Genomic DNA, 21,595 nt, shown 5'->3' with positions numbered 1-21,595 from the left:
TATTATTCCCCGTATAATTACAGGAAGGAATTTCAGAGCAACTCACTGGAGGAAGTTTGTGCCGTGAGGAAATTGCTCAAAGGGCCTTTGCAGTATGAAGGAAGATAGATCATTGCAACCAGAACTATGTTCGTTCAAATGAATGCGCTTCACTTAATTTATGTCAGAAATCAATTAACTTTAGTATTATTTGTTTAATAATTTTGTTACCTGCAAATGTTGGGCATTTTATTTCAACTGCAGCAGCCCTGCTATTCTCTCACAATAGTTAACTCATTTATGTTAAGAGAGTGCAGGAGTATTTTCCCCTGTAACCGCAGGAGGTGTAACACCCGTCTCTACACGTCCTCCCTCGCCTTCATCCAGACTCGCTGACATCCCTTCCAGGAGATATAGGGGTTCACGTAACCACTAATCTCAATTACTGCATTTGGTGCTCCCAATGTGACGTCCTTTACATAGGCGACACCAAATGTAGATTAGGCGACCGTTAAGATGAACATCGTTCTTGGTCTGTCAAGGCCTGCTGGATCTACCAATTGAAAGCTATTTTAACTACCTTTACCACTCACATACCAACCTTTCTGTCATGGGATTCCTTGATTGCCAAATTATCCCACATACAAACTGGAGGAACATCATATCATATTCAGCTTGGGTAGCTAACAACCCAATGGCATGAACATTGAATTATCCAATTTCAGGTAACATGCTTTCACTCCCCCACCCCCCCTCTTTTCTCAGAGGAGGTTTTTCTCCCTCCTCTGTCCCTTCCTCCAGCTTTGCACTTCACCTCTCCTTATTTGACACTTTTGTATTCTTTGAATCTCTAGACTTTGTCCATCCATCTGCCAATCAAAAAAACCCTCGCCTGTATCCATCTAACACTTGTCAGGTTTTGACCCATCTTCACCTCTCTTGCAGCTTTGTACAATCAGTCTGAAGAAGGGTCCCAACCCGAAACATACATTCCTTCCACAGATGCTGCCAAATCCACGGAGTTCATCCAGCACTTTGTGTTCTACTTGCCCACAATAGCATTGGATAGGGTGTACTTGGCTATTGGTGTTAAAAGAATATTATGATTTGAAGTCATGGTCATGCGATACCAGGAAAGGATCTTGAAAGTTAAGTTTTCATTGCAATTTACATTTAATTTGTTCTTTTCTTAAATCTAGACAGCAATATCGGATCTATGATCTCAGATTGCATGGGATGCAAGGAGAGATAGCACAATGGATTGCAAATTTGCTCCATGGAAGGAAGCAGAGGGTGATGGTGGAAGGTTGTTTCTCGAACTGGAGGCCTGTGACTAGTGGTGTGCCTCAGGGTTCAGTGCTGGGCCTGTTACTGTTTGTCATCTACATCAATGATTTAGATGAGAACATACAGGGCAAGACGAGCAAGTTTGCTGATGATACAAAAGTGGGTGGTTTTGCAGATAGTGAAGATGGTTGTGAAAGATTGCAGCAGGTTCTGGATCAATGGCCAGGTGGGCTGAGGAATGATTGATGGAATTTAATACAGAGAAGTGTGAGGTCTTGCATTTTGGGACGTCTAACAAGGCCAGGAACTGCACAGTAAATGGTAGGCCTCTGGGGAGTGTTGTAGAGCAGAGGGGTGTAGGAGTGCAGGTGCATTGTTCCTTGAAGATTGAGTCATAGGTAGATAATGTGGTCAAAAAGGCTTTTGGCACATTGGCCTTCAACAGTCAGTATTGAGTATAGAAGTTGGGAGGTCATGTTGCAGTTGGATAAGACGTTGGTGAGACCACATTTAGAATATCATGTTCAGTTCTGGGCACCATGTTATGAGAAAGATATTGTCAAGCTTGAAAAGGTTCAGACAAACTTTACGAGGATGTTGCCAAGACTAGAGGGTGTGAGCTATAGGGAGAGGTTGAGGAGGCTGGGTCTCTATTCCTTCGAGCGCAGGAGGATAAGGGGTGATCTTATAGAGGTGTATAAAATCATGAGAGGTATAGATCGGGTAGATGAACAGAATCTCTTGCCCAGAGTTGAGGAATCAAGGACCAGAGGACATAGTTGCTGGGAGGGAGGTATCGTGGAAGCAATTTTGACATGCAGAATATGCCAGAGGAATGTGTTCTGTAGCCACAATGCACCACTCCAGAGGGAGGGTGGATAATGAGTCCAGGACCATCCATTATACAATCTCTTCACAGTTATTTGACAAATTGTGAGCCTTCATCAGTGAAGATTTTTAGGGTTAATGAAAATCTGAGATTGTAATAATGCTGATGCATGTGCATAACCAGATTCAGCATTTTTCACAACAATTACTGAGCCTTACTGAATAGAGAAAGTTGTTGGCAGGTCTCCAAAGTTATTAAATTATCACAAGTACACCACTCAAAAACTAATAGGACGGTAACCATCCTAATTTGGCTCCTGTCATTGATTTACTTTACCTTCTGACGACATACTGCTTGGAGCGTCACATTATATACAAAACTTGGAATATAAAATAATGATTTGGCCCATCAATCCTCCTGTCCATGTCCAGTTTACTCTAGAGAATTCAACATATCAATCGCACAAAGGCAAGTTCAAAGCTTCTCCTTCAATCCCAGTTAGTTGATTTGGCACAGGCATGTGCAGCCATTTATATGCTATGTCATTCAATTATTATTTTTTAACTTCATCACATAAAATTTTACAATGGTTACATTTCACAGTTCTTACATCGTAGTTTTGGACCCTCTTCAAAGCTTCTAACATGTTAAAAAATATGTTGATCATAACTGAACAGGTGTGTTCTAAGTCTTGTTTGATGCAAATTTAGGATTGCTTCCCTACCAAAAAGACATTCTATGACTGTAATGACAAGACATGCTGCGATTGCTCTAATTTTGTGTTAAATGAATATGCCTGAAGTCCAGTGGTGCCGCTGGATCATTCTATCTCTACTTTTCCAAGTCATGTACTTTTGGCTTTAATATGAACTTGGTCCTTACTGGAGGAAATTCTATATTTGTTTTGTTTTTTGTGATTCTTCTAGTTTTGAATGTTGTTTCACTTTGGTCTTAATAAACAAGTATTTTGCATATTGCCCAGACTTCCATTCTGGACCCAATTTTAACAGGCACTTTTAAACAAAATACCAGTGTGACTAAATTGAATCATTAAACAATATCCTTCAGATTTCTAATTTGCTCAACTTAGTTCATGTTCTGCACATCAGAAAGTGCTGACAGTGAGTCTCTTGTGTTCTCAGGTGTCCGAAGTGTTTCGAGCTGCTTTGTGGTTCCAATGGCAACAGGGATGAGCCTGACTCTTTGCTTTCTTGCACTACGCCACCGGAGACCTAAAGCAAAGTTTATCATCTGGCCAAGGATTGATCAAAAATCGTGCTTCAAATCCATGATCACAGCAGGTACAAAGTTCACATTATCATATTAAACAATTCCTGAGCATCCATTTCTCCCCATTGTAGATTTACTATCCTGGCTGTTTTTGTTTCTACTTCTGTCATTTATGTTCTGTCACTTTTTACTTTTAACAATTTCATTGAGAGCAATGACTTTTTCCGCCTTGATTCCTTTTTTTCTCTCTATTCCAAGGATTTATCACAATGCTTCTGAGCTGTGTGTAAATATTTTAGAGTGGTCCTGTGTAGAGGAACTAAAAACAAAAACATATTATGAATACTCAATAGGCCTGGCAGCATCTGGAAATAAAACAGCCAATGCTTCAGGACAAAGAGTCTTCATCAAAACTTAGAAAGGGAGAAAGCAATTTAGTCTAAGTAGCAGAGAAGGCGGAGGTGGGCAGTGGTTGAACAATGGTTGTATGAAGGTGAAATAAAGTAGCCATTATTATAGACATTCTCTTTATTCAACCTCTTGTCCTCCTTCATCTTCTCTGCTATCTAGAATAGTACAGGCCCTTTGGCCCACAATGTCTATGACGAACATGATGCAAGTTAACGTAATCTCATCTGCCTGCATGTGATCCATATCTTTCAATTCTCTGCATATCCATGTGCCTTTCTAAAAGCATCTTAAACTCCACTATTGTATCTACCTCCTGCCACCACTTCTGGCAGCACATTTTAGAGGCCCACCCTCTGTATGTTCATAAGTAATGAGCAGAATTAGGCCATTTGGACCATCACCTACTCCTCCATTCAATCATGGCTGATCTATCTCTCCCTCTCAACCCCGTTCTCCCTCCGTCTCCCCATAACTCCTGACGCCATACTAATCACGAATCTATCTACCTCTGCCTTAAAAATATCCATTAACTTTGCCACCACAGTCTTCTGTGGCAAAGAATTCCACACATTCACAGAATAAAGAAATTCCACACATTCACAGAATAAAGAAATTCCTCCTCATCTCCATCCTGAAGGTATGCCCCTTAATTCTGAAGCTATGACCTCTGGCCCTAGACTCTCCCACTAGTGGAAATCCTCTCCACATCCACTCTATCCAGGCAAGACACACATCTCTGTTCAACTTTGCACCCTCACCGTAAAGCGATGCTCTCTAGTCTTTGACATTTCCATGCTGAGAAAGAGCATCCACTCTTTCGATGCCCCTTTAATATAAACTCCCCTCAACCTCCTGCACTTAAGAGAAAACAATCCATGTTTGCCTAATCTCTCCAACAACCAAATACCCCCTAATGAGGGCAACATTCTGGTGAACCGTTTCTGCACCCTCACCAAAGCTATACTTAAGAGGCTGTCCCACGGGCGACCTAATCTGCGAGTTTAGAAGAGTGTCTTCGACCTTCAAACTCGCAGCATGGTCGACACGTGGTCCTAGGAGGTCCTATGAGGTCGCTGTAACTCTCCTTCATGCTTGAGGGAAGGTCCTGAATACTCGTGGCCTCAGCTAGGTCGCGGAAACATTTTCAGCTTGTTGAAAGATTTTCCGCGAGTAAAATTTGGTCGGCATGGTAATGTCTTGGTACATTTTGGCCTTGTATTCATAGTTGTATATTAAATTACTTGCAAGGGCATCAATGTTCCACATGCAAGCCAACAACACCACATCCATCTATATCAACCCTTTCGCAGTCTCTCACTGACACTGAGCTTGTCTGATAGTCTGTAATGGGTGTATTGTAATTTTGTTCAATAAGAATTTGGAAAACCAAAGCCATTTTCTTTGATCTCAGCAAACTACCAATTCAATTCATCTTCTTGTCAACTATCTGATGCTGAATCGGATCAATAAGGGCCTTGGTATTATATTTATCTCCAAGTTGAACTCCCAACTACAGATCCATTCCATCACTAAAATATAAGTGGTCTCACTTTTTGCATTAAGGGATGCATTTGGGGTGGCAAGGTGATGCAGCGGTAGAGTTGCTGCCTTAAGGGCCTGTCCCACTTGGGCATCATTTGCGCGTCACGCAGATGGCGCGCAAAGATTTTGAACATCACAAAATCCTGGGGCGCCGCGCGCGACCCTGCCTAGGGCACCACGAACCGTGCGCGCGTAATGCGCAGCATGCGCGCATCACACGCGGCATGACGTGCACGTCGTGCATCATGACGCGTAAATTATGACTTGTAAATTATGTACAAATGACGCCCAAGTGGGACAGGCCCTTTACAGGGCCAGAGACCCGAGTTCGATCTTGACAATTGATGCTGTCTATACAGAGATTGTCCATTCTCTCCGTGATCTGCGTGGGTTTCCCCGGGTGCTCTGGTTTCCTTCCACACTCGAAAGATTAACAGGTTTGTGGTTTAATTGGCTTTGGCAAAAAAAATCATAAATTGTCCCTAGTGGGTAGGATAGTACTAGTTTATGGAGATCGCAAGTCGGCGTGGAATCGGTGAGCCGAAGGTCTTTTTTCCGCCCTCTATCTCTAAACTCAACTGAACTCCTACAGAAACGTTCCGATTTTATTGCTTCTCAATTTTACTCATTCAACGTGCTCAGACCATCTTCCAATCTTTTTCACATAAACATAATCTTCCAAAAATACACTATTATCCTAACACAACTCTTCTCTTTAGCCCATCACCCTCTTGCTTGATGACATACATTAGCCAACAGTGAAAAGCAATATTTTCCTTGTAAAATGTTTTGTTCCTGACACCAAGGTTTAAAACTGTGCCAACCCCCCACATTGTTGATGCAGTCCTCTGTAATGCATAACATATTTTGCCCAATAGTCAAACACCTGTATTTCCCAGCATGAATCATAATGCAGTGATTTGTATCGCAGGGGGCAAAGGGCAGCTTTTATTGGCTGGTTGGAAGTGCCCATATCAACAGTGATCAGAAATCAAATCCAAGACTTTGGACGACACAACTTAGTACATTTACGCAGGATGGTATCCTGATGTTAACTTTAACAAACACATTTTCATAAACTCTGCTGCCAAAATGAAATTCAGTTTATTAGTTTTTAGTTTTAGTTTAGAGATACAGCGCGGAAACAGGCCCTTCAGCTCACCGAGTCTGCACCAACCTGTGATCCCCGTACTTACCTGGCAGGGGAGAATTGATGGTCACAATGGCCGATCTCCCAGGACGAGGCTATCCAATTGCACTTCAGGTGTGCTGACGCCTGCGATGCCCCCAAATGTGGGATACTCGACTGCAGAATTTGTGACGTCGCACTCAAATAATTTTTTTTAAAGGCGGCACGGTGGCGCAACGATAGAGTTGCTGCCTTACAGCGAATGCAGCGCCTGGGGGGGTCCTGGGTTCGATCCGTACGGAGATGTACGTTCTCCCTGTGACCTGCGTGGGTTTTCTCCGAGATCTTCGGTTTCTTCCCACACACCAAAAGATGTATAGGTTTGTAGGTAAATTGGCTTGGTGAATGTAAAAATTGTCCCTAGTGTGTGTAGGATAGTGTTAATGTGCGGGGATTGCTGGTCGGCACGGACCCGGTGGGCCGAAGGGCCTGTATTTCTAACCTAAAAAACTAAAATTAGAACTAAACGAACACTATTATACACACACTGGGGACAATCTACACTTACACCAAGTCAATTAACTTACAAGCCTGTATGTCTTTGGAGTGTGGGAATAAACCGAAGATCTCGGAGATAACCCACGCAGGTCACGAGGAAAAGGTACAAACTCCATACAGACAGTACCTGTAGTCTGGATTGAACCCGGGTCTCCGGCGCTGCAAGCACTGAAATGTGCAGTTTGAACGTGCCGTTCAATCGGAGGAAGAGGGCGAAGGTCAGGGAATGGAGAGATTTGGATCACCGTCACGCAGAGGAGAATAGTTTAACTTGGCATCAAGTTAGACACGGACATTGAGGGCCGACGGGTCTGTTCCTGTGCTGTACTGTTCTGTGTTGCTAATCACAATGGGAAACTACTGGAAATTGGTCATGGTGCACCACATTATGCATTCCATGCACTTCACAAAGCTCAGCACTGGGAGAGTACTCCAGAAATGTATTTAATATGCTGCGCTCTGACGTCCCTAATCAAAGGATCCAATTTGTGCATGGATTGGAAACATCCTTGAGTGTAGCCATGGAAGTCAAAAGATCCAAGAACAATGATGCACCCCCATTGTGAACTTGGGAACATGTGAAATAAAAGCAGGGGTAGATGTTTGGCCCATCACATCAGTCTGTCCATGAATGGCTGAAATTCTATCTCAATGCCACTTTCCTGCTCTCAACCCATGTCCTCATTTCCTTAATAATTAAAAATTATCAATCTGTGTCCCGAATGTACGCAGCAATAGTGCTTGCACAATATTTACATGTAGGTTCACTGGCCTCTGTGTGGGGCGGGAAAAAATATCACCTTATATTTTTATCTGTCTGGTTGACCTCTTGCTTTCAGAGCCTTGCTTTCTCAATACGTCAGCCAAGAGAAACATTAACTTTGCACTAATTTGTCAGGTCTGAAAAATACTTTGTGTATTTCAGTGAGATTACCTCTAACACAAGACAGAAGGCCAGTCTGCTGAATATCTCTTCTATGATAAACCTGCCTTCCAAGGGATCAATCTGGTGAACATTTGCTGCGTTATCTCTATCATTTGGTTCAGGACTTCACACCCACACGTACACACACATATTATAAGTCCAGGACCCTGTGTAATTGGAGCAATATATCTGCCTTTGTAATCAAATCCTGATTGCATAAAGGCCAATGTACAATTTATTTATTCTAATTGCTTGTTGTGTCTACATATTAACTTTAATTGACATTCGAGTGCCTCTGAACACAACCATGCATTTTAAATTAATTTAATATTTTTTTAATGTAGCATTGTATTAAAGCCTTTTTTTAAAACGCCAAATGCACCACTTTCACTGGTCTCACCTTACAACTTACTACTTACTGCCAAACCATGTTGACTCTAGCCTATCTCCTTCGCTCCATAGATGCTGATGCACCCACTGAGTTTCTCCAGCATTTTTGTGTACCTTACTACTTACACCTGACTACTTACAACCTCAAACTCCTTTTCGCAATAAAGGCGATGTACAATTTATTTGCCTAATCAATCTGTCGAATGCTATGTCACTTTCGTAAATCCATGTTGACTCTGGCCACTCATTTATTTTGCATATACCCTGTTACAGTAAATTAATAAAGGATTTGGCATTTTTCCCCAATACAGATGTCAAGCTAATTGGTCCACAGTTCCCTACTTTCTCTCTCCCTTATCCCTAACAGGACTGCCAAATCTGCAAAACATATTGTTAACAAAATAAACCACCTCTGAATAATAAACCTATTTTGCAATGTGGTACTGAACTAAAGGAGTGTTGCAAAAGCTGGGATTCTGAAATGAAAACAGATGCTGCTGGAAATATGCGGCAGATTGGCACAATCCATAGAGAGAGAGAAAGGGTGTTGGTGTCAGGTCAGCGACCTTTTGAAAATCATTGTTCTCAAACCTTTATTCTACAACTGCAATGTTTCTGTTTTTACACTAAAATAGATGTATCATTGATAGTAGCCCTAGGCTCTAGGCTGACATTTCATTTTATAATGCATTTCGAATGTCTGTGACTTTCAATTGTGATTCATGAGTACAATTTTTCAAAAATGTTTGCTTGCATATAATTTTCTCCTTTTTATAATTTGCTTCTGTCATTGATACACTGAGTTTCTGCATCATATGGACACGTGAGATGTAAAATATTCCTTAATGTTTTGGAACTGATCTTAGTCATTTCCATGTGGATTTATTTTTACGTCAGGTTTTGAACCTGTCGTGATTGAGAATTTGCTTGAGGGAGATGAATTACGCACAGACCTGCAGAGTGTTGAGAGCAAGATCCAACAGCTGGGGGCAGAAAATATCCTCTGTGTTCATTCCACTACTTCTTGCTTTGCACCAAGGGCTCCTGACAGGTAAACAAACCTGTTTCTGATTTGTTAATTGCGCTGTATAATTTAGCTGATACTGCTGGGCAAAATAGGGGCATCCAGTTTATAACTATTAGCCCAGTGACACAAATGCCCTCATTAAACCTTCAAATGTGGTCAGTGAAGGAGGGATAAATGGGGCTTTGCTTTATTTTCTCCCATTTTCCTCATTCTGTTCAATGGCTGTGAGCTGTAACCCACCTTCAACGGGATCCCACTACCGCCCCCTCCAATGGGATCCCACTACCGCCCCCTCCAACGGGATCGCACTACTGCCCCTCCAACGAGATCCCACTACTGCCCCTCCAACGAGATCCCACTACTGGCCACATCTTCCCATCTCCACTCCTTTCTGCTTTCCGCAGAGACCTTTCCCTCTGAAACTCCCTGGTCAACTCGTCCCTTCCCACCCAAACAAGCCCCTCCCCAGGTACTTTCCCCTGCAACCGCAGGAGATGCAACACCTGTCCCTTTACCTCCCCCCTCGACTCCATCCAAGGACCCAAAAACTATTTCCAGGTGAGGCAGAGGTTCACTTGCACCTCCAACCTCACCTACTGTATCCGCTGTTCCAGGTGTCAAGTTATCTACATCTGCGAGACCAAGTGCAGGCTCGGCGATCGTTTCACTGAACATCTCCGCTCAGTCCGTCTTAACCTACCTGATCTCCCGGTGACTCAGCACTTCAACTCCCCCTCCCATTCCCAATCTGACCTTTCTGTCCTGGGCCTGCTCCATTGCCAGAGTGAGGCCCAGCGCAAATTGGAGGAACAGCACTTCATATTTCACTTGGGTAGTTTACACCCCAGCGGTATGAACATTGACTTCTCTAACTTCAGATAGCCCCTTGCTTTCTCTCTCCATCCCCTTCTCCTTCCCAGTTCTCCCACTAGTCTTACTGTCTCCGACTTAATTCTATCACTGTCCCGCTCCCTCCCCTGACATCGGTCTGAAGAAGGGTCTCGACCCGAAGTGTCGCCCATTCCTTCTCTCCAGAGATGCTGCCTCACCCACTGAGTTACTCCAGCATTTTGTGTCTACCTTCGAGCCACTTGTAATGTCGTGTTAAGTACGAAACTGAAGATGTTTTTTGACTGCATGTTTCGGCGTTCTGCTTGATTGAAATCAATCATAGTTGAGATGTGTTCTGGCTTTGCTTGTTGTCCTTGTAGCTGGATGTACTGATGGGGGATGTGCACTGGTATAGTTCTCCATTTTACACCGCTAACATTTGGAAAGATGATACCAACTGATTCGGCACAGCTTGAAGATTAAGCTGGAAACCTAAATAAACAACTGTATTTAACCAGCTGTTTCATTGGAAAGTTAATAAAAATCATCTTCAGTGAAGAAGGAAAGATAATAAATAAAATGGTGGGAAATGTTGCAATTGGGATTGCAATAGAGCTGGTGGATAGGAATGCAAGAATTATGCTCTTTTATGTTTCTGATAAATTTGCTGCATTTTGACCCATATTTTTTCAATTAATCCTTGTCCTATTTTCTTGAGCCCCATTTGAAATACCTTTCTGGCAGTCATGTTTTACATTACTTAATTATTCTTTTAATAATGGTATAGTTTGAGCTTATCAGAATGTCTTTGTTTCCATTACAAAGGTTTTTTCCCCTGCGTTTCTTGTCAGTTTCACTGCACACATGAAGATTCGGTATCTTTAAAAAAGTTATGGTCTAGTGCTTATTTCAACAATGCTTGAGTTAAGTCTTGACAGGGTTTTTTTTTAATGTTCCAAGTTAGTGTATAGATTTATCTGACATTCTTGACTGTTATTGTGTTGACTTTGGTGAGCGTACTTGTATTTCTTTTGTAGACTGGAAGAACTGGCTCAGATTTGTGCAAAATATGATGTCCCTCACATAGTCAATAATGCTTATGGAGTACAGTTGTCCAAGTGCATGCACCTCATTCAGCAGGTACGTAACAAGATCAAAGTTAAAAAAATTAATGAATCTCAGAAGATATTTGGTGAAAATAAGTTGCTTTTAATTTGGGTGTTATTTAAATTCTTTGTAGATTTTCCACTATCATTAGTGAAATCTGAATATTTGAGTTTGTGACCAGATTAGATTTAAATATGTTGATTGTCATACACAAGCTCTGTGCCAAACAGCTGGCACTGGTCCATATAGACATTTTTAACCAGTTCCTGCAAACATGTACAGTCCCTGCCTGCTTCAAAGTCTCCACTATTGTCCCTGTACCCAAAAAGGCAAGGATTACTTGTCTTAATGACAACAGGCCTGTCACACTGACCTCTGTAGTCATGAAGACACTTGTGCTGGCCAAGCTGAAAAATATCACAACTCCCTGCTGGACCCTCTGCAGTTTGCATATCGGGCCAATAGATCTGTGGATGATGCAGTCAACCTGGGCCTGCACTTCATCCTACAGCACCTAGACCGCCAGGGGAGCTATGCGAGGATCCTGTTTGTTGATTTTAGCTCTGCATCCAACACCATTGTGCCAGAGCTACTACACTCCAAACTTTCTGAGTTGACTGTGCCTGAACCCCTCTGTCAGTGGATCACCAACTTTTTGACAGACAGGAAGCAGCATGTGAGGCTGGGAAAGCACATCTCGGACCCGCAAAAGCTCAGCATAGGAGCACCGCAAGGATGCGTACTCTCTCCTCTCCTCTACTCTCTCTACACCAACGACTGCACCTCCACAAACACCTCTGTCAAGCTTCTCAAGTTTGCGGACGACGCAACCCTGATTGGACTGATCCAGGATAGGGAGGAATCTGCCTACAGACAGGAAGTGTCACAGCTGGCGTCCTGGTGCCATAGCAACAACCTAGAGCTCAATGCTCTTTAGACAGTGGAATTGATTGTAGACTTTAGAAGAGCTCCCCCTCCCCTCACCCCACTCACCATCAACAACACCACAGTCACATCTGTTGAGGCTTTTAAGTTCCTGGGAACCATCATCTCCAAGGATCATAAGTGGGGGACTACCATCGACCCCAATCAAAAAGGCACAACAGAAGATGTACTTCCTGCGGCAGCTGGGGAAGCACAATCTGCCACAGGCAATGATGGTCCAATTCTACACGGCCATCGTAGAGTCTGTTCTCACCTTCTCCATCATGATCTGGTTTGGCTCAGCCACCAAGCACGACACCTGGAGGCTGCAGCGAATCGTCCAATCAGCAGAGAAGATTATTCCTGCAACCTTCCCTCCATTGATGAACTGTACACTGCAAGGGCCAGGAAGCGAGCGGGCAAGATCATCTCTGACCTCCCACCCTCTCACCATGGCCACAAACTCTTTGAATCGCTTCCCTCTGGAAGGCGACTCCGGATTGTCAAAGCTGCCACAGCCAGACATGAAAACAGTTTTTATCCATGAGTAGTTGCTCTATCTGTAGATACACAAATCTGTAGCATTTGATCTGGTATTTTGTTGGTTCACATGCTTGATCAATGGTGTTTTATCATTAATGTCTTATTATTATTAATGTTTAGTGTTTTCTGAGTCATTCGTAACTGTCACTGTATGTCATGTTGTTACTTGTGGGTGGAGCACCAAGGCAAATTTCTTGTATGTGAATACTTGGCCAATAAACTTATTTACTTACTCACCTGGGTGCAATGAAGTTCTTTGTTCCAATGAAGGTCACAAAGTGAACAGTATACACACAATAATAATAAATACAACAATAAGTACAACGATGAGTGTAAAACAGCAGAATGCTGTAAAGATGTGCAAAACCTGAGATGTGAAATAGAATATTGAAGTACTATAACAGAAACACGGTAGAATCAAATGTTATAGTACGAAGTGGCTCTTCTGGAAGCGGGGCCGAAAGAGGTGAATGGCTCAGGATTCAGTGGCCTTGGTGGGAAAGAAGCTGTTCTTGAGTCTGGATGTCCAAGCTTTCAAACTCCTGTCTCTTCTCCCAGAAGGTGGAAGTGAGAAAAGGGAAAGGCTAGGGTGACAGGTATCCTTGACGATACTGCCACCATTCCTGAGATAACGCACTGTGAAGATGGACTGGCTGGGAGGAAGTGACAATCCAGTGATGGACTGGGCAGTGTTCTCCACTCTCTGCAGGTTCAGGTGGTCAATAGTAGAGCAGTCGCCAAGCCAAGCTGAAGTGTACCCCACCAGAATACTTTCTATTATGCATTTATAGAAGTTCGAGAAGATGTCAGTGCCTATGAAAATAAATACTCTGATGTGCTTTGTTGATCGTCGTGTAATGGGGCCAGGTTAGGCTGCTGGTGATATGGATGCCGAGGAACTTGAAGTTGTCGACCATCTCTGTAGCAGCCCTGTTGATTAGGACAAGGTTGTGTTCATCCTTCTCGCTTTCTAAGGTCCACAACTAACTCTTTCATCGTGCTGATGTTGTCTAGGTCTAGGTCTAGGTTGTTGGCCTGACACCATGACACAAGGTTTATGATCCTTTTTAACAAAGCACAAAATGCTGGAATAATTCAATGGGTCAGGCTGTATCTGTGGAGGGAATGGATAGGCAATGTTTCGTATCAGATCCCTTCTTCAGAACTTGTGATTTCTCAATCTTTTTCAGTCTGAAGAAGGACCCCAACCGGAAACGTCACCCGTCCATTCCCCACACAGATACTGTCTATTCTGCCGAGCTCATCCAGTATTTTGTGTATGGTTCTTGATTTATTTTCCTGCACTTTGTCTCATTGTTGTTGTAGATCTGGCCAACAATAGTGGTATCATCGGTGAACTTAAAGATCAATTGGGCATTGTTCTTGACCACACATTCATGGATGTACTGGGAATCAAGCAAGGGACTGAGCACATAACCCTAAGGAGCATTAGAGTTGAGGGTAAGGGTGGAGGAAGTTTTATGACCAATTCTAATAAGGTCCAGATGCCAGTTGCAAATGGAAGGGCCAAGGGCTAGGTCCAGAAGTTCAGGGACAAGCTAATGGTATTGAAGGCTGTGATGTAGTAATGCATAGCTTCTTGACATAGGTGTTCTTATTGTCAAGCAGATTCAGAGCTGAATGTAGTGCAACAGATCTTGTATCCTCCAAAAATCTATTTTTTCCTGAACACTAGCCCATCCAGACTGGTGAAAATGGGGGTCTTTACCAGTCTTTCAAAGCACTTCATTATGGTCAATGTTAGACTTACCGGGCAGTAGTCATTGAGATAGGTCACTCATTTTCTTGGGGATTGAAATTATGGAAGTTTGCATATTGGGACAGTAAACTGATGAAGTGAGGCCAGTTGATTTGTGCACAATTTCAGAACCCAATTTCAGAAGTTATGTGTAGGAATGAACTGCAGGTGCTGGTTTATACCGAGGATAGACACAAAGTACTGGAGTAACTCAGCGGGTCAAGCAGCATCTCTGGAGAAAAAGAATGGGTGATGTTTCGGATCGGATCCGATCATCCATCCTTTATCTTCAACAGTTGTGTTGTTGTCTGAATGACGAAAAACTTTTAAATAATTTCAAGAAAGGGATAAGTAAGCTGAATTTTGATTGTGCAGGGTCAGAAAGTTTGAGTTTATACAGAGATTTTCTTTTTGGTAATCTGGCTCAAAAACCGAAATGCTAAAAGAGCTCAGCCAGTCAAGCACCATCTGTGGAAAAAGGATAAATACACAATGTTTTAGGTCAAAGACCCTTCATCAGAACTGAGAAAGATGGAAAGCAACAGGAGATATATCCTCACAAATCCTGTTGTTAAGGTCAGGTAGTTAATTAGTTTAAACCATGTCTCGATGCTCGTAGGAAAGAGAAGCACTTGCACCTGAATAGTTCCTGCCATATATTGGCTTTATATGTTTTTAATTTGTATTAAATTATATTGTATTGAATAATATGCTTTTAATCAGCATTCTTTAAGATAACTACTTCTGAGTTCCAAGTACTTTTATTACTTTAGTTCTCTGAATTCAATTGTACACTAAATGAAACTATAAAATACTGCTTCTGCAACTGCTACTGAAGGTAAGTGTGATATAACCACTTGTGCTAACCGACTTCCAACCAAGCAGTATTTTGTGTTTTGGTTTAGATTTACAACTCAAGGCTTCAGGAAGCGAAACCAATTTAAAAATATATATAGAACATGGATGTAATTATCTTTGCAAAGCAGATGTTCAGGTTATAAGTGCAGATAGTTAAAAAAATATCAGCTGATTTAAAAACTATCCTGGGTTAAGTATACTTGTTATTAGTTTAGTTTGATATTGTATTATGATTATCACTAACACATTTTAGATAAAAAGTAATCATCTATCCTAAATGGCAGTGAGAGTTAGGATGCTGATTTATGACAGTTGAATATTTGCAATCCAAGTAATCTTTTCAATTGTCTTTCTGTTGCCAAGCACGCCAAATATCATTAGATGAGCTCATACATCTTATCGCCATTAAATGAATAAATTATGAAAATCGTGTTCAAGATCCTTCTTTTTAATCTGATTGGGAACTGGGCAACAAGACGGGCAGATTAATGGGGTGTTGGACAATAAGAGGGTGTGATACATCTGATAATTCTTTGATAATTCTAAAACTTGATGGCTGGAACTAGTTTCTTAAGCCCCTGTCCCACATATGTGTCCTTGGCATGCTAATTACACGACCTCGTGGTTGCGTTGAGGCGACGGTCCCGCGAAGGTCGCGCACGGCTTCATGCGTCCGCACAGCCGTCTGGAGCGAGTGACGTCATTTGAAAATGGACACAAAATGCAGGAGTAACTCAACGGGACCGGCAGCATCTCTGGAGAGAAGCAATGGGTGATGTTTCGGGTCGAGACCCTTCTTCAGTCTGAAAGAAGGGTCTTGACCCGAAACATCATCCATCCCTTCTCTCCAGAGATGCTGCCGGTCCCGCTGAGTTACTCCAGCATTTTGTGTCCATCTTCAATTTTCTTGGCCCCGCTCTTGGAGTAGAAGTGGGGGCGGATCCGGATCCGCAACGGCCGTGAGCCTCAGGCCGAACTCTGCGATCGTTTGCCTGCTTCTGCTGCTGTTGGAGGTGAGACGTTGCGTCGCACCAGGGTCTTGGGCCTGTCCCACTTTGGCCGTCAGTTACGCGACAGGTCGGTGGCACGCGAAGATTTTGTTCGCTACTAATATCTGAGCGCCGCGCGATACCGCGCACAACTCCATACCCCCTCCGCGCTTCTCAGTGGGACCGGCCCCGCGCAAACTGGGACATTTAAAGACTAAAATAATTGAGAGATTTGCAGAGGAGGGTCATGTAACATTCTCGATATCAGCAGTCTGAGACTTGTAGCTAAGCAGAAAAATATGTTATCTATTCATGCGATCTCCATGTTAAGGCAGTTCAGGTAATGGAAATTTGGCCTTACACAAATCCACAAATCACTGCCCAAAAATTTGAGATGTAGAATACAATTTATGTTGCAATAACTAAATAACATAATCAACATAAAATTTAAAAAGAAACAGATTCTCAATCTCATCACTTTCCCTGATATTCCCACTTCCTTAAACCCTTTCTGAATCCATGAGCTTTGTCCATCCCCCACATCGAATGTTGGCCTCGACTGTTAATTAACGAAAATGGGTTGGTTACTTTGCCATATGAATACAAAGGCTAAATATGAAAGAAAAATATCCCATGGGGTTGGATCTCCATTTGTAACATGGGATTCAATGGAAAAAGCAAGATCACATTGTGGAAAATCACAAAACAGATGTTCTAGGAACGAAACCGCTCTGTAACACGGAGGTTGTATATTAAAGATTCTGATCCTGTACTCGATCCGCTGGTTGTGATTTGCTGCAGAAAGACATTCTCGAGCAACCTAGCTCTTGAAACATCTGGCTCTTAAACCTGTCAAGGACTTTGAGTGCTTCTAAAATCCTTGATATTAAGAAACATTCAAAAGCTCTTAAAATAAATCAAACAATTGAATCTAAAATGAATCAAACAAATGAATCTAACCCAACAAGGGTTCAAAAGCAAATCTTCAGGTGTTTATGCTGGGATGTTGCTGTAAATCCCTACTCTAGTTCAAGCACAGTCTACGGGATCCCAGTGTTGTCTGCAAATTCATTCAGAAGTTCTAAATACTGAAACCTGTGTGAGAAATGCTGGAAGTTTGGCATGGAATTGATAGCATTTCCCAGAATGTTCTGCTAAGCTGAGTTCCAACAGCATGGTCCAAAAAATCCAATCATCAACTCCGTGGGTGTGGTGGAGGTGTTGTTGTCAAATTGAAAATTGATTTAACCTGGTGTAGGGTCCTTTTGCACAAGTTTCTGGGCATCATAGCAACAGCTGGCATTTTGTTTTGGTATGGTTTGGTGACTCTTGCATTCTTCTTTTCTAACTCATTCAAGTGACACGACAATCGTGCAAGACATTTTTTTACCTAAGTGGTCATAATGGTTGGAGAGGTGGATTGTTTGCTGTAAATTGCTCCTGGTGTGTAGGTTATAGAATCTGGAAATTGAGAATGTCCCAGTAGTGTAATTGGGTGATTCGTGATCTGTGTGGACTCATCTCGGCCAAAGGGCCTGTTTCTGTGCTGTCTCTTTTCAACTCGGATAATTTTTTTAAAATTTATACATTGAACAACCGGGCTTTATTAACCCTATCTCCTGGTATTCGTGCTACTTAAAGAGTCAACATTTCAACTGTGATCTTTGTTCTCTTTGAGACCTGCGACCTCAAATGTGAAATTCTGTATCTTGACTGCTTTACCCATTCAAGTCATGGTCAGGATCACTCTTGGCTTCATCCCAGGCTTCTGCTGCCTACTTGCTGATCATTGCTGCTGTATGGTGATTACATGGACTCAACAATCAACAATCAGTTTTATTCGCCACTTGCACATAAAGTGCAAGTGAAATGAATTTGCCAGCTGCGATTCCTGTAATCTTCAGTTTCAAATAGCTCTTCATTTGTGACTCGTTTGAGTGGAAGCATCTCATCATTAACCGTGTCATGTCCCTTTAGGATCTCATATAAGGTCCTCAATAAGATCACTTTCATTCTTAACTCCAAATGTCAAATCCAACTTATTTGGTCGTCCATGATACGACAGGTTTAGGTTTATTATTGTCAAGTTTTCTGAGGTACAGTGAAAAGCTTTGTTATGCATGTTATCCAATCAAATCAGATAATACTATACATAAATACAATCAAGCCAAACTCAAGTACAGAAGATAGAGGGGAAGATACAGATTTCCCTCTCATTCTAGGAATCAGCCTGCTGACTCATTTTTGGACTGCAGATACTTGGCAGGTCAGCTACAATTTGTGGAGAGAGAGAGACTGTGTTTGTGCATGAACCAGTGAGCTTTATAAGAACAGGTTTGATTGAGTGCGACTGACTGGAAACATTAGCTATGTTTCTCTGCCCAGACGCTGCCTGTCCTGCTCAGTATTCATTCTCCGTTTTTACTTCACACTTCCAGCATCTGTATTTTTTTATTTCCCTTTTTTTTCTTGTTCCTTGTTGTAGATTGGCTATAGCATGTTAGCCAATCAGAATGCTTAGTAATTATAACCCTGTCTAATTATAACATTTATAGTGTAAGGTCCTACCCACTGTCTTCCAGTCAGAGTAGCAGTGTGAACGTGTGATGACTTGCTTAGTAGTTAATGACCTGAACAATAAAGATGCTTGTGTTTCAATCTGTGTGAGTTTAGAATCTTTACATGGTGTCAGAAAATCGGGTCTACCCCGCCCGCGTCTGTTTACCGCGATTTATTTCGTTTACCAGTTTTTAATTGCGTGTTTTATTTGTGACTTGAGGGCATGGCTAACTCGTGTCAAAAGCCTAGCCCGTTAGTGTTCAAGCGATGGCGAATGTTTGGGAAGGACTACTCTCATTATCAGTCATATCAGTGACCTGAGACACATCGTTCACCGAAACGATCCCGACGATTTGAAGGCTTCGCTACTGTTGAATTTAGCGGGTCCGGAGGCTATGATCCACGCTGACTCGTTCGAATTTTCACCTGCTCAACTGGATGGGAATGGCCAGGTATTGGTGCCAGCTGAATCTATTGACAACTCTATGGTGTTGCCAAGGATGTTTAGAGAACTGTGTGACCTGCCGTCTAACAGAATCCTTGAGAGAACAAGATTTTTTGCTCGGATGCAACAGGCTGACGAGCCTGTAGAATGATTCATCAGTGACCTGAGACACATCAGTTCTCGATGCAGATTTGGTGAGTTGACAAATAAGCTAGTTCGTGATAAAATTGTGGGAGGAATGAGCGACCGCAAGCCTGCAGATCTCTTTCAACGGAGATGTCATGTCGGTATCCTACGCTTCAAGGACACTAACGGATACCGAACAGCTCTATGCACAGATAGAGAAAGAACTGAAGGTCTGAAGAAGGGTTTCGGCCCGAAACATTGCCTATTTCCTTCGTTCCATAGATGCTGCTGCACCCGCTGAGTTTCTCCAGCTTTTTTGCGTACCTTAGAGAAAGAACTGCTTGCCGTAGTTTTTGCCTGCTCCAAATTCAAAGACTTTATTTTCGGCAAAACCTTTACGGTAGAAACTGATCACCAACCGTTGGTTACCATCCTGAGCAAGCCTATCCATGCAGCCCCAGCAAAGCTTCAACGCATGATGATGCAGCAAAAACGGTTCGACTTTTGCATCGTCTACAAAAAAGGTAAAGACATGCACATCACAGACACTCTATCTCGAGCACCATGCTCTACCAGCGAACAACATCCATTCGAACAAGAAGAATTCTCCATTCTGAAAGTTTCTCAGAAATAGTCATCCAGAAATTCCGACAGCACTTCTCCGTACATGGCATTCCAGCCCGCCTTCAGACTGACAACGGGGCACAATTCACCAGCCAAAAGTTCAAAGACTTGCCAAGCGCTGGAACTTTAAACATGTCACCAACAGCCCAGAATACCCACAGTCCAATGGACTTGCCGAACGTGCTGTTCGCAGCGCTAAACTTATGGAACGCTCCTACCTGGCAAAATCTGACATCTACCTAGACCTGTTGAACTTGAGGAATATTGCCAGAGACAATACTTTAGGCTCTCCAGCCCAGCGCCTGATGTCCCGCCGAAGAAGACCTCCACTGCCAGTGACACAGGATCACTTAAAACCTAAAGTTTTCTGCCCTGTTGTGGTTCAATAGCGTGTGCAATACAATCGAGACGCACAGAAACGTGCCTACGACAAAACCAGCAAATCATTTCAGCCACTAATCCAAGGCCAAGTGGTTCGCTTGGAGACAGACAAAGGACACACCAAACTGGGGTTCATCCATGGCCCCGCAAAGGAACCACATTCCTACCTTATCGATGTCGGCGGCACCATCTACAGACGCAACCATCAACAAACACCTCCTTCCAGTGAAGGAACGACATCCGGCGCTCCAGGGTCCTGATGTGCCTCCACTGAATTTTAAAGTGATCGCTGTTCCTGCTGTTCCAGTACCTGCTGCTGCTGTTCCCCATCACTCCCCATGTCGGTCTGCTCCCCCTTCCCCATTTGTAACCAGTTCACCGGTACCCCCGCGACGGTCTTCCCCTACGGTCTCAGCCCAGAGCCCCTCGGGCTCACCCAAACGTGCCCTCAACTTTTCGGAAGAAAAGATTGATGAGGCAGCTCCTTACCGTACGAGGACCGGGCGGGTTAGCAAGCCACCTGTTAGATATGGCGACTATGTTTAATCAAAGTTTAACCGATTATGTTTAGCCGATATTATTAGATATGATATTTTGCATTTAACAATTTATGTATTCATCGTAGTGATAACGCTCCATCTACTTTTCATTTGTCGAAGAAGAGATGTAGCATTGGGTATAGCATGTTAGCCAATCAGAATGCTTAGTAGTTATAACTATTAGCCTAATTATAACATTTATAGTGAAAGATCCTGCCCACTGTCTACCAGTCAGAGTAGCAGTGTGAATGTGTGATAACCTGCTTAGTAGTTAATTACCTGAACAATAAAGATGCTTGTGTTTCAACCTGTGTGAGTTTGGACTCTTTACACTTGTTATTGGAATTATTTAAATAATATAGATCCGATATTCCACTGGAGATAATAAAATGTTAATATTTGTCGAGGGGCCGAGTTCAAACCTAGCTCTGGCTATTGGAATGTGAAGTTCCCCTTTGCGCTGGCCAAAGTAGCCAGATATGAAATGAAATGAATCTGGGAATTCTAGGTCCATTTCCTAATGTATATAGAAGAGCACTACAACACTCAAACTGACCCAGAGTGTGTGGCAAATGAAAAACTGCTGCATCTGAAGGAGATACT

The 21,595-nt window shown here is 42.7% G+C and overlaps 1 protein-coding gene and 1 pseudogene across 2 annotated transcripts in view; both read left to right on the top strand.

The window, feature by feature from the left end:
* The window catches only part of sepsecs (Sep (O-phosphoserine) tRNA:Sec (selenocysteine) tRNA synthase), an 88,752-nt gene that overhangs the window by 22,594 nt on the left and 44,563 nt on the right, over positions 1-21,595 (top strand). For both annotated transcript variants that reach the window (XM_033026430.1, XM_033026435.1), the window contains 3 exons: positions 3,238-3,396; positions 9,178-9,331; positions 11,176-11,278. In XM_033026430.1, the coding sequence (XP_032882321.1) occupies positions 3,238-3,396; positions 9,178-9,331; positions 11,176-11,278 (416 nt within the window). The remainder of the gene's footprint in view (positions 1-3,237; positions 3,397-9,177; positions 9,332-11,175; positions 11,279-21,595) is intronic.
* On the top strand, positions 6,467-6,603 carry LOC116983642 (annotated as a pseudogene).

The sequence above is a fragment of the Amblyraja radiata genome, chromosome 1 (genome assembly GCF_010909765.2).
Source record: "Amblyraja radiata isolate CabotCenter1 chromosome 1, sAmbRad1.1.pri, whole genome shotgun sequence".
NCBI lineage: Eukaryota > Metazoa > Chordata > Chondrichthyes > Rajiformes > Rajidae > Amblyraja > Amblyraja radiata.
The sequence above is the reverse complement of the archived record's forward strand: the minus strand, read 5'-3'. Positions and strand labels throughout refer to the sequence as shown.